The sequence below is a fragment of the Lepisosteus oculatus genome, chromosome 6, assembly GCF_040954835.1.
Source record: "Lepisosteus oculatus isolate fLepOcu1 chromosome 6, fLepOcu1.hap2, whole genome shotgun sequence".
NCBI classification, from domain to species: Eukaryota; Metazoa; Chordata; class Actinopteri; order Semionotiformes; family Lepisosteidae; genus Lepisosteus; species Lepisosteus oculatus.
In genome coordinates this window covers 57,856,254-57,869,329 of record NC_090701.1, presented here as the reverse complement: position 1 = coordinate 57,869,329, position 13,076 = coordinate 57,856,254, and the positions used below count along the sequence as shown (strand labels likewise).

Below are 13,076 nucleotides of genomic sequence, written 5' to 3'. Positions count from 1 at the left end.
ACATTTGGGTGCAGAAACGGTTTTCCTACAGAGTTTACATCTTACTTCTCTTTGTTCAGTATCCTGTTTGCCGAAGCCAAAATATGACCAAACGATCGATACTGCATCTTTTTTAGATACCAGTTCGTCTTCATTTGTACTCACGTCGTCCCTGCTTGACTGGGGTTCAGCATGAGTGCTCGTGTTGTCTGGCACCCGGCACGCTTCTCTGTGTTTGGAATGAAGAACGAAGGGTGGACGAGGCAGAAGCATCTGACTGGATATGACGACTGGGTGTTGTAGTTTTTTAAGGGGACCGCTCATGAAAGCACACAGTGGGGAAAGCTTACCGAGCATACCGACATAAGCAAAATTAGGTCAGTGAGAGATTCTTAACGTCGGTATCGGTGAACATTTGGTATATTGCCCAGCCCTGCTCGCCAATGACACTTTGATAAGAGTTGAGGTTTTTGTTTTCCTTGTGCAGGGAGCATGACACCTTGAAGTTTACTTTACCCCTCTTTTCTAACCAAGGCGCAAGAACGGGTGAAGTCCTTGTTTGAAATCGCAGCCCTAACTCTGCGCCGCTATCTGCCTCCAGGTCCAGGCCCAGCACTGTGTGTGGTATGGAGAGTGCCAGGATGTGCCAGACAGAGAGGGCAAGAGGTATAACTGCAACTACACAGGACCCCCTCAGCCATTGCCCCATGAGGGGTACGACCTGGTGGTGGTAAGTAAAGGCGCTGGAAGAAGCGCAGAGGAGCTCGTACTGTAAAAACATCATTGGTAACAGTTGTGCAAATGGTGGACCACAGAGATGCAGTAAAAGGGAGGTGCTCTCAGTTAACTGTTTGAAGAACAGGTGGAGTGGCTGCAAGGAATGTGTTTTCCACCACGGATTCTGAAGCACAGAGTATCCATGCAAACCAAGTCAAACAAGACTCATGTTGCAGAGGAGCAGTATTACATCAGAGAGGCTATTGGAAATGGTTAAGAAGTGAGAAGCCCCAGACTTTAGTAAGGACTGTATGAGTACACCTGTGTGTTTGCTTTACTGTCGAGCACGTCAGGCAGTCATGATTTAGAAACTCCATTATCTCCATTGTGCTATTTGGTGCTTTTTTTACGGTGGCTTCAATGCGTGTGTAAATCTTGAAAAGCATGCTGGTCTTAGTTCGATTTCTCTACAACTGGACTTCTCTGCCAGCGCGATATGAATCAGTTTTCTTAAACTTAATTCTGTGGTGTATTGTTGAATCGTGCAGTCATCTTCTGCCTTCACAGCTGCTTCACAGCTTGCTCTGACCCCCTGCCCTCTCTCGCAGGAGCTGTGCCCAGGGTATGACTACGGCAACGTTAGCCTGTGCTGTGATATGCAGCAGCTCCAGACCCTCAAGGGGAACCTGCAGCTCCCTCTCCAGTTCCTGTCCCGGTACGTCCTTTCGGCCTCGCTCTCGTCGGCCGGCCAGCACAGAGCTGAGAGGCCTTGCGAAAACTGAAATGTATTATTTTTAGATTGGAAATATTGGATGGATACAGATTTATTCTTTCGGTTTCAGGATGTTACAAAGCCCATTTCTTTTCAACGATGCAGCTCATCCAAATAAATGCATTTTTGGGGAAGCAAAACATTCCTGTTACTGTTTCAAGCTTTGAACAAAGTGTTTGGCTTTTTAGTCTGAGTTTGCTTTTACTATATAGACATAGCGTTTTAAAGTATTAGAAGTATGGTTGTTTTCTTAGATGAATCTCAATGGATGTAAGTTCTGTAAATATTTGAACTTCAGGACTGGAGAGTTTTCATTAAAAGACTTATTTTTAAGGGTTTTGAATTTTGCACATATAATAGGAGTACTGATAATATGAATTCCTCCTTGTGCTAATACATATCTGTCATTTTTAAATTGCTTATTTTGAATGAGCTAGTTCAATTTCTTTGTGACGGAAAAAGCATAGTTATGTAGTTACCTTTAGTGCTTTAAATTTTAAATGTTAATAAAGTTTGTACATTTTTGTAATTCTCAACATTTCACAGGAGGATTCTCCTTGTGTTCACTCTGCCAGCTGTTCCAAACAGTTGATATTGACACTAAGAAGCATTTGCAGGCTGAAGCATTACCATATTGCAAGTAAATACTTGCCAAGAGAAAGGTTCCTTCTTGTCGTGTTCATACTTTTAACATATGAGCCGGAAGGAGAGGGTGTCTTCTTAAGATCTGTTCTGACGTTGAAGTGAGGATCGGCGCCTGTTCTCTGCCGTCAGGTGCCCCTCTTGTTTCGTCAACCTGATGAATCTGTTCTGCGAGCTGACCTGCAGTCCCCGGCAGAGCGACTTCCTCAGCGCCACCTCCTTCTCCCCGTACGTGGACCCAGTGACGCAGGAGAACAAGACGAACGTTGTGGAAGTGCAGTACTACATCGGCGAGACCTTTGTAAATGGTGAGGCCGCCTCAGACGTGGGAAGCTCTGGACAAACACTTGTCTGGTTTGAGGTGGAGTGACTGGCAGGGGTGCTTGTGTTGCACTGTCAGGAAATTCAGGTTGTGCGGAAGGTTTAAGGGTTCACTAGGAGCACTTTCAGAGCTGTAGCTTTGACAAGGTGTCGGTTAAGTATGAAGGAACAGGAAAGTTTGTTTTTCCTATAAGGAAAAAAATCACTAACAAAAACAGTCTTATATGAATGCCAAGCAAAGTGTAGTCAGTATCCCAGTGAACGCCAGGTGGTAATTATGTTTTAGAACATATTATTATGTGTATGTTATTACTTATGTGCCTCTGTGGTTTACAGTTGAGGAGACTTTGAAGTGAAAACGCAGCGTAACTGCCATTTATAGCATTTTTTTTTAATTCTATGAACTATAGTAAAATGTTAAAATAAATAGGTGCAGTCAGATGGAGACCAGAAGAAGTATTTCAAAGATCTGGTAAAAGCAAATTTGAAGTAGAGCAGCAATATCTGCTCCCAGGAGATGATTATATAGGAGATTGTGGGTTCTTAGTGCACTACTGTTGACATCTAGTGGGCCATTCGAATTAGTAAACAACACTCTACACACTGCTGTTGTTTTTGGCTAAGAAAGAAATTTATTTTATTTATTTTTCTGTTAGTCAGACATAATGACATGAACACATGTCCTCTTGGCTGAATAGTGTGTATTTGTTGGAGCACTTGGAGGACACAGGGAGAGATTCTGTCTCTGCTTTGCATGAGTTCACAGTCATTTTCCTTTGTTAATGGGAAGAAAGTAGAATACAGTATTTGTACACATGATGGCTAGTTAAACTATCAATTTACCTTACGAAGCAGCTTCAGCTGCAGAAATTAGAAGTTTTTGAATTATAGTGGAAGAACACTATTTGTTGAAATCCATTTGATAAGAGGCTAATTGTCAATATCCTGTTAAGAATCCTGAAATCCATGTTAAAGGATATATTTGAGTGATAAAATAACATTTAACATGAATAAGTTTAATATTAACCTTGAATATAAATTGGTCTTTACATGTATGCTTGTATGAGTCCCTTTAACTTTTAAAATAAAAAAGTTAATTAACTTAATACAAGTACACAGGACACAGTACTATAAAGTTATCATACTGAAGAGAACATAGAAGTATAGTGGCATTTTATTTCCAGAATATGCGTTTCTTTTATGAAGACAGACATTTCTTTATTATATTTTGCCTTCCTTACTGGCTTTGTGAGATGAGGAAGTCCTTGAATCAAGTGAAAGACATCATAGAGTCAGAGGTATCTGCCATGTACTGTATGTCGTGTTGCAATAATAATTTATAATAAGAACCGTTATTACTGCACTAATTTCAAAGTAATGATGAGCAGGAAATTTCAAATACCGTTCAAAATAAAAAAAAAAAACATCATGTGTCATGTTTGTGCCCAAAGGATCAAATGTAGCTGTTTTTGTGTGAGGAGCGTTGTCCTCTGAAATGTTTTTCTCTGTAAAAGTATCAGGAGTCTATAAGAAATCTCAGCTTTCACACGCACTCTGACTGATTCTCTCTCTGTCGTAAATGAAAGTGTTTGACCTGTGAGCTGCGACAGCAGAGCTGAGTTCTTTGTCCTCGTCTCTGTTCCAGCTATGTACAACGCCTGCAAAGATGTAGAGGCTCCTTCTAGCAATGAGAAAGCACTGGGGTTACTCTGTGGGAAGGATGTCAAGGACTGCAATGCCACAAACTGGATCCAGTATATGTTCAACGTAAACAACGGCCAGACTCCCTTCTCCATTGTGCCTATATTTACAGGTAAGAGCTGAAATGACATTATGATAAAAACAGCCACTTTCAGCCCAAGCAGTGTATAAACGCTGTCGGACAGTTGGCGCTGCCCGCTGGCCATTCTGCCTATAGCTCTTTTCCCTGCCAGGGGCCGGCTCTGGTTCTGGTTCCTTGAAAGACGTGGGGGCGCTGGCTTCGACAGCAGGCATGGGTAGCTTTCCCCCTTCTCTAAAGGAATTGGGCTGAGCTTTGGTCACCTCAGGACAGAACAAGGCGTGAGCGTGAGGCTATCGAGGTGCTTGCTTGCAGATGTGCCCGTGGGAGGCAAGGTGCCCATGAACAACGCTACCAAAGGCTGCAACGAGTCCCTGGACGACGGATCGGGGCCCTGCTCGTGCCAGGACTGCTCACTGGTCTGTGGGCCCAAGCCTCAGCCCCCTCCGCTGCCCCCGCCTTGGACTCTCCTGGGCCTCGACGCCATGGCCGTCATCATGTGGATATCCTACGTGGCCTTCCTCTTGCTCTTCATCGGAGGTGTTCTGGGAGCCTGGTGCTACAGGTGAGGGTGTGGCACTCCTGTGCCGTTTTAGGCAGCCCTCCAGAGAATTAAAACCTGAACTTCAAGCTGGGCCCTTAGTTCAGCAGGAAATGTCCTGAAATTGAAATACTCGGTTTTGGAGCTCTTCCTGTCCTGTCTGTCCTACAGCTCACTTTTTATCACTCTGAATAGAGACTGCAAGACGAAATGTTGCCTTAAAGCTTTACAGAGGTTTTGAAACAGGTGTCGTGGTTTTGGAATAACAGTGTAGAAATTGTTGGTAAGCAGGCAGTTCCCTTTCAGTAAGAAGTAGATTAAGAAGATTAGTAAGAAGTAGAAGAAGTAAGATTAGAGGCACCTTGGCCTCTAATCTTTTGGTCCAGTGGTGAAAGAATTAGATGAGGCAAATTGTTCAGAAGAAAAAACAAGCTTGTACCAGTACTAAAAAAGAAATTAATGCCTGACAATATTTTCCTGTCTATTCTTGCAATGTTTCTTACAGAAAACAGAGGATCCTGTCTGAATATGGGCCAATACTGGACAGCAACAATATTCACTCCATAAACAGAAGCAGTGATCAACAAGGTGGGAAGACTTTCTGTGCCAATTGTGTTGCTAAAGGCAGCCATCTGTTACAGTGGTCTTGGGGTGCCACATCCCTAATATACGTCATTCTTCAATCTTTCAGTAAAAATATTACAACAGTGATCATTTGGAACAATAAGGTAATTTGATGAAAGCTCGAAAAAACGACAGCACCCACCGCTCCTGAAGACAGGAGTTGACCTGATTTGTTGTGTTTGCCAAGCGTGTCTTAGAGGGAAGAGAAAGAAGGAATATCTGTTAGTGGCTCAGGGCCACAGGTGTTCTTTATTTTGTATTCGAGCACAGAGGTTTTCACTGGCTTAGTTGTCATTTTTCACTTCCTCTGAGTTTTCTGTTTCTCCTTTACTGCTTAAATCTGGATCTTTAACTGGGAGTGTAAATGTCATCTAGTTGCTGGGCTTTTGTGTTAATCTGTAACAGGAACACTGTATCTGTAAACCACAAATACCTCAAGAACAGTTTCAGTATTTTCAACAAAGCCAGTGGTTAGCAGAGCTTAGTAGTCTGGTAAAACAGAATGCATCACCCTGCAGCGTTGAAATCCTGAACTGAATGCTCATTTTTAGATTGCATTTATCTATGTATGAGTGAAATTAGTCTTTTACCACGTTAAATTTACACATCGTGTTTACCTTCAAAGCTGACTACAGATTACAAGAGTGCCCTCTTGAAGAGCAGCTTCTAGCGAGATGGTTAAGTCACAGAAGTATTTAAACTGATCTTCTCAATGGGAAGTGGAGATGCTTTCTGCCAGCGTTCATTGTAACGAAATGCAGTGTTCTCCGTTTTAAGTTTTTACAACCAGTGTTTCCAAAAGTAGGTATTGCTACCTTGTTTCTGTAGCTTTTTGGGTAATTGAAATTCATCTTTGAATCTTTGGTAATTAAACTGAGATAGAGGTGAACGAACAGTACTCTTGAGAGACAATGGAGAAATTAAACTGATGTAATAGAAGTTTTCTCTCTTCAGCATGATATTTTTTTTAGTCTGGAATGGTTAGTCTCGGCTCAGAACGATTGATTCCTGTGCTCGTCTTGGGCACCCAAAACCCGTTAATCTCTTGACAAGTTCCGGGCTCCACCATGAAGCACAGGAGGTTTCGCCAAGAAACCGCCCACCTGGCAGCACCAGACCAGTATGTTTGTCGACTTGGGCAGCTCTGACCGCAGCTGGACAGTACTCTGACCACGCTTGCGCTCGGAGAAGGCGCCTTCAGCAGTCAGTCTGCTGGGGGGCCCGGGACCCTCCGACGCCTCCTCAAGAGGCTTTCCGCTGCTCTGCTGTTGGCGCTCAGAGGCGTGACCCTGACTCTTTTCGGCAGAGGAGGCGTCTTGCTGCGAGACAGTCGGGGAGCGGTTCGAGAGGGGCCTGCGCGGTCTCTTCTCGGCCTGGGGCTCCCTGTGCGTGCGCTACCCCCTGACCGTGCTGCTGGTCAGCGTGGTCTTCATCGCTGCCTGCTCCTCCGGCCTGGTGTACATGAGGATCACCACCGACCCCGTGGAGCTGTGGTCCGCCCCGGACAGCCAGGCGCGCAGGGAGAAGGAGTACTTCGATTCCCACTTCGGCCCCTTCTTCCGCACCGAGCAGCTCATCATCACCACCACGCTGAACTCCAGCTCCATCTACAGCCCTTACTTCGGGGGCCCGGACGTGCCATTCGGGGCGCCACTGGACAAGGACGTCCTGCACCAGGTGGGCCAGGAGGGCATAGCTCAGGGGCAACGAGTGGGCTTCATGTCTGACTGGGCTTACATTAGAAAAGTGGGAAGCTCTGCAAGAATATAAAATTGTTGTCTTGTCTTTACTAATTCCTGATTTGGTATGGAACACCCTTTTTTGAGTTACCTTCTTGTCCTTCTGAAGAAAAACTAGGTGTACACTTCAGTTATTTGTCTGTGAATTAAGGATGTCTTTTCATTTTATATTCTCTGAGCTAAAGCCAAGATTTGAAAAATAAAGAATTATTTGTCACTTTTGCTACGGGGGAAAACGTAGCATGAGAAATGCTGTCTGTTATCTACAGGGGATGAGTATTATTATTAGAAAGAATTATGTTTCAAGAACATGGAGATGACTATAGTTTTCTTAAGACTTTTTGTCTGTTGGACGTTAACTGATCGAGACCTGATCAAGTTCTTTTTTGTCATTCACTTTGTGCTGTAGGTGCTGGATCTTCAGGATAACATTGAGAATATTAAGGCCTCGTACAAGAACGAGACGGTGATGCTGAAAGACATCTGTTTGGCACCTCTCGCCCCCTACAATAACAACTGCACAATTCTGAGTGTGCTGAACTACTTCCAGAACAGCCACGCCGTGCTCGAGCACAGAGCTGGAGACGAGTTCTTCACCTACGCAGATTACCACACCCACTTCCTGTACTGCGTCAAGTGAGTTCACCCCAGAATTACAGTTGTCCCCGAGTTACCTGCTGTTAATTTGCGCTAAAAACATTTCTCTGGCCATGAAGATCACAGTCTCCAGTGTCACTGTTAAAAATAATTTTTAGCCTAGCGAATCTGATTTCCTTGAATAACATAAACTACCTCTTTTATTTCTTGTTGGGGCGGTTATGCTCACTATAAATTTCTATAGCTGGGTGATGCGTCTTTGTGCTGTCGGTATACCTGTATGGAAGAAGTTGTCGTTTTCATTAATAACTGCTAAGGAAGGGGAAATTATACCGGTTTAGGTGTCAGCTGGTGTGATTTGTAATTAGCCTAGAGGGCGGCTTGTCTTCTAGTCACTGCATCAGATTGGCAATTAGCAGGAACCTGTTTGCTTCTCCTAGTTGAAAACCTTTGCACTGGTGAAGAAAACTCTTTCTGAAATGAGCGAGTTGTTAGATTGGTGTGGTGTTTCCGCCTTGTGGATTTCCACCTCTGAAGGAAGTGAGTGTCGGGGTAGTCAGAGCTGTTGGCTTTCATTTTGCTTCAGGCTCACTGAGTGTATTTCCCATTTTCAGCGCTCCGGCATCTCTGAACGACACCAGCATGCTCCATGACCCCTGCCTGGGGACCTTCGGGGGGCCCGTCTTCCCCTGGCTGGTGCTCGGAGGCTATGATGGTGAGACCGAGTTCACATGGAGACCACATGCCGATACTGACTGGGGCCCTTGTGTTCAAAGCACCACTAAAACCACTTTCATTAATGTTTTTGTCACATTGAAGGGTCTCTGTGTCGTAGGCTTGTTGTAGCAGTACAGGCAATTTTGTAGTTTGAGTACTTTTGCTCTTTATCTGTATGTTCCTTTAAATACTTGACTTGAAGTGAGTAATCCCATTTGGCTTCCACAGCTACCAATTACAACAATGCCACGGCCCTTGTGATCACCTTTCCCGTGAACAACTACCACAACGACACGGAGAAGCTGAACAAGGCCTTGGCGTGGGAGGAAAAGTAAGCATTCAAGGAGACCCCTGTGTTTCCAGGGATGATGTCGGATAGATAGGCGGTGCTCCAAAACATGTACTTACAACGTAAGAAAGGTGACAAACAATAAGAGGTCATCAGGGCCCATTTTGCTTATCTAGTTGCTAGTGGGTAAATGTCCCACCGCAAAGATTGGTGTCTACTCAACAGTGAAACACGAACCAGAGAGGGCAAGAACAGGAAGCCTGTGGGAGTGGGGAACAAGCTGCTCATGTTGTGCTCTTCAAAGCTGATGCCCTGGCTCCTTCCAAGAAATGAGATGAGCTTCGGGGATCAGTTAGCTACTAATCACATAACAGGATTTACAGGCCAAATGGCCTCCTATTGTTTGTCACCTTTCTTCTGCTTTGTTGTTTTTTGTGTACTGTACTAAAGTTACATTTTCAGTTTTTAGCTTAATTTTCAAAAGATGCCAGTTGCTAGTGCTTAATTCATAACCTCCCATTTAAACTTGCAGTTTACTTATTGTAAAAAATTGGTGGTTCCTCTGTATGAACACGTTTCTTATGCAGCATGTATGTGCTGACCGAAAGAAATCTCACGTAGTACAGTCTCGAGAATTTGCCTCCTAGGTGCTGAAAATATTCTAAAAGAGTAATCCTTCTGGCTTTTTTTCATTCCTTTCACAGGTTTATTGAGTTTGTGAAGAATTACAGCAATTCCAACCTTTCCATTTCCTTCTCTGCTGAGCGGAGCATTGAGGATGAAATAAACCGAGAAAGCAACAGTGACATCACAACTATCGTCATCAGCTACGTCATCATGTTCGTCTACATCTCCCTGGCCCTGGGGCACATTCAGAGCTGCCGCAGGCTGCTGGTATGTCCACCCTTTCTCACCCGACTAAGAGTGAAATATTACATCTTCAAGAAACGGAAGAAAGGTTACAAACCTGAGGCCATTTAACCATTTATCCAATCCGTTTGGTAGCTGTTTCTATCATCCGTTTCTTTAAAGAAAGTCAAGATATCTTGTGTGATGAAGGTCGCTGGTGTCTGTTTTTAAGATTAACAGAAGATATGATTAATAATGTGATGAAAATAAAACACGTGTGGCATGCCCTTAAAGTAGCGACGTTGGAATAAAAGTATGCAAGGTAACATTCAGTGCAGTGCTCTTAGTCACGTGGGAAGAAGACGGGGACGCGACCCAGCCCTGTTGTGTAATCCTGTCAGGTGGATTCCAAAGTCTCCCTGGGGATCGCGGGCATTCTGATCGTGCTGAGCTCCGTGGCCTGTTCCCTTGGCATCTTCAGCTTCATCGGCATCCCCCTGACTCTCATCGTCATCGAAGTCATCCCCTTCCTGGTGCTGGCAGTCGGGGTGGACAACATCTTCATTATCGTCCAGACCTACCAGGTGCCTGTCCTGCCTGCCAGATGTACTCCAAGTGTCAGGGCCGCTGACGGGCCCCTGGAGGTCCCGTGGTTCTGCTTCTGTGTGCAGTGATTGCAGAACCTGTAGCTGGTTGTACCAGGAACTGATCCCTCCACATTCCACAGAGTAGTGTAGCGAGGAATGAAGCCAGACCCACTCTAACCCGTGCCCGAAACCACCATGCCGCCACCCTTGCAGAAACCTCTTTAAAATCTAGCTGGAATTGTGTGAACTTCAGTGGTGTCCCTGGGCTGGGATCAGTATCAACAGAACCACCCAAAGGTGGTTTTCCATTGCTAGGCTGCTGCTTGATTCAGGGACAGAAAATTAAATTCCAGGGTGTTGCCTGTGTAACATGGGGTTTTATTGAGGTGTGCTGGCATGAAGGGTTGAAAGCAGTCTGCACTGTGGGGTTTTCCAGCTGCGTATGCACTGTTCAATCCAGCTGAGGTTTCAGGTGTTTTTTATGCTCACTTGTCCAGATATTTACAATTTAAGAACCTGCTTCTTAGTGACTGCCTACAGCAGAGTATCGCCTGGGGTATCGGTTCTGCCCCAGAGAGGGCGGCTGACCTCTGGCCTTAACAAGAGCATGAACCAGAGGAGGCCACCTCTGATGCTCCTGAAAGTCGCTGTGAAAAGGGGGTGCTGTGGGTTGGCCCTGGTGGGGGGCGGGGGTGGTCTGGGGCGCGGCCAGGGACTGATGCGCCCTTGTTCCCCTCAGAGAGACCAGCGTGGGCTCCAGGAGGAGCTGCACCAACAGATCGGCCGGATCCTGGGAGATGTGGCACCCAGCATGTTCCTCTCCTCCTTCTCCGAGACCGTGGCCTTCTTCCTGGGTGAGGGCTCTCCGGACTCTCCGCAGTGCGGTGGCCATTAGGGTTTCACAACTTTCAAAGCAAAGACAGGAGGGAATCTCAGGAGGTTCTGGGTGGGGGGATCTGTATTCCCTGACGGCGTTCAAAAACCAATAATTGCTGGAAACGACTAATACAACCAATGCCTCTGAGGTGGAAAGACCACAGGCTGGTAATTGAACTGACCTCGGACAGAATCTGAAAGTCCTGTAAACCTGCGTGGGGAGTGGGCTGTCCAGCACATGCAGTTCAACACCTCCTGCGAGCTACGAGTGCGGGCCACACTTGGCGACTCCTCCTCTTCCTCCCCTGAGGAAGCTGCGAGCTGCAGCTGACGACTCCTCCTCTTTCTCCCCTGAGGAAGCTGCGAGCTGCTTGTGTGAGCTACAGCTGACAACTGCTCCTCTTCCTCCCCAGGTGCCCTGTCGACCATGCCTGCCGTGCGGACCTTCTCGCTGTTCGCCGGCCTGGCCGTCTTCATCGACTTCCTCCTGCAGATCTCCTGCTTCGTCAGCCTGCTGGGCCTGGACGTCAGGAGGCAGGAGGTGAGTTTTCTCATTGGGCATGCACCTCTCTGATAGTGAAAGCCTTCATTGCCGAGAGGCCGGATGCTTCTCTGAGCGTTTTTAAATTGATAATTTAGGAGAATCTGTAGACTTTTGTTTTCACTTTGATGTTACAGAGTGGTTTGTGTCGATCAGTGGCAGAATGCCACAGTTAAATACATGATGATTCCTTATTGTGACAATAAAATGGGAAAAAGTCCAGGGGGGTGAATACTTTTGAAAGGATTCCATTTTAAGTGGCCTGTTTTTGGAAAATATGGTAATTGGAGCAGGATGACAGCAGTTATCTAACTGGAAATTCATTTTTTTTTCTTAGCCAGTATATGATGGGAATGTTCTGTTAAAGGAAAAATAAGACTTCTGTTTCTCATGTGGCAGAACTCACCCTGCAGTGAGAGAGGCCCTACATTTTCTTTGGTTTTCAGGCTCATGCTTCTTCAGTTTTTCTCCTCTGGCTAGATGCGGTTATCTTATTTCCTCAACACAGTAACTTTCTTTAAATGAAGGATCACCCGTCCTCGTCCTGCAGGTCTACACACCATGGACATAATTCATTCCAGATTCATTACCTCATTGAAGCCTTAATAAATTACTTGATTTAGGTAAAAATGAACATGCAAATATTCCGAAGTTTGGGATTTTGTTGTCGTTGCGAAATGCAGTAGTTTGAACATGACTCAGAGCTGAAACAGTTCAGATTGATCCTATTATCAAGCCAATAATCCAGGCACACTTAGTTAAATTTGTATTAACAATGACAATGCAAACAATACACTACTACACACTACAAAACAAACAACACACAAGTTACTCTATTTGCAGAACATACAGACAAGGTGTTCCGGAGACCTAACGTTCTAATCCAAATGCTCGAGTCACTAGTAAGATGTGCGTGTAGCCCCACTGCAGGAACAGGTGTTGATTGTGCTATCTGTGTGTCCAAAAATTGATTATCACAAGATGTGAAGCTTAAGGGATTGGGCTGTGTATTCCATTTGGAGCCTCTTCAATGTGCTGTAAGTAAAGGGCATGGCATCTTTCCTTGTGCTTCGAGAGCTTTAAATGTTTTGAACTCCTCACCATTTGACTCGGACAGTCCTGCTGTTACACGTCCCCTACACACTGAAAAACAACATGTCCGGGTGCTGTTCCAACAGAGCAATCGGCTCGACATCTTGTGCTGCGTCAAGCTGGACAAGGGCGACGAAGTGAAATCGGACGGAATTCTGTTCCATTTTTTCAAGAAGATCTACGCCCCCTTCATCCTGAAGGAGTGGGTGCGGCCCATTGTGGTGAGTACTTGGAATCGACAGCATGACGCCCGAGGGCATGGAAAGCTTTCTAGTAAGAAAAACAGATACTTGTCTGTTTCGAAGTGGCGTCACAGTGTCGTATAACGGCTGATTGTTCTCAACCAGTCAGGAAGTGAAAGGAGGGAGAAGAACTGGGGAAGTTATTTACAGAAACAAATGAAAGTTATCACA

The 13,076-nt window shown here is 45.3% G+C and overlaps 1 protein-coding gene across 2 annotated transcripts in view; it reads left to right on the top strand.

The window, feature by feature from the left end:
• npc1 (Niemann-Pick disease, type C1) overlaps positions 1-13,076 on the top strand; it is a 30,195-nt gene that overhangs the window by 7,581 nt on the left and 9,538 nt on the right. For both annotated transcript variants that reach the window (XM_015353636.2, XM_015353637.2), the window contains exons 2-16: positions 581-709; positions 1,305-1,411; positions 2,243-2,418; positions 4,077-4,244; positions 4,527-4,776; positions 5,258-5,340; positions 6,683-7,053; positions 7,525-7,751; positions 8,327-8,427; positions 8,658-8,760; positions 9,423-9,612; positions 9,969-10,151; positions 10,894-11,008; positions 11,444-11,571; positions 12,750-12,884. In XM_015353636.2, the coding sequence (XP_015209122.1) occupies positions 581-709; positions 1,305-1,411; positions 2,243-2,418; positions 4,077-4,244; positions 4,527-4,776; positions 5,258-5,340; positions 6,683-7,053; positions 7,525-7,751; positions 8,327-8,427; positions 8,658-8,760; positions 9,423-9,612; positions 9,969-10,151; positions 10,894-11,008; positions 11,444-11,571; positions 12,750-12,884 (2,466 nt within the window). The remainder of the gene's footprint in view (positions 1-580; positions 710-1,304; positions 1,412-2,242; positions 2,419-4,076; positions 4,245-4,526; positions 4,777-5,257; positions 5,341-6,682; positions 7,054-7,524; positions 7,752-8,326; positions 8,428-8,657; positions 8,761-9,422; positions 9,613-9,968; positions 10,152-10,893; positions 11,009-11,443; positions 11,572-12,749; positions 12,885-13,076) is intronic.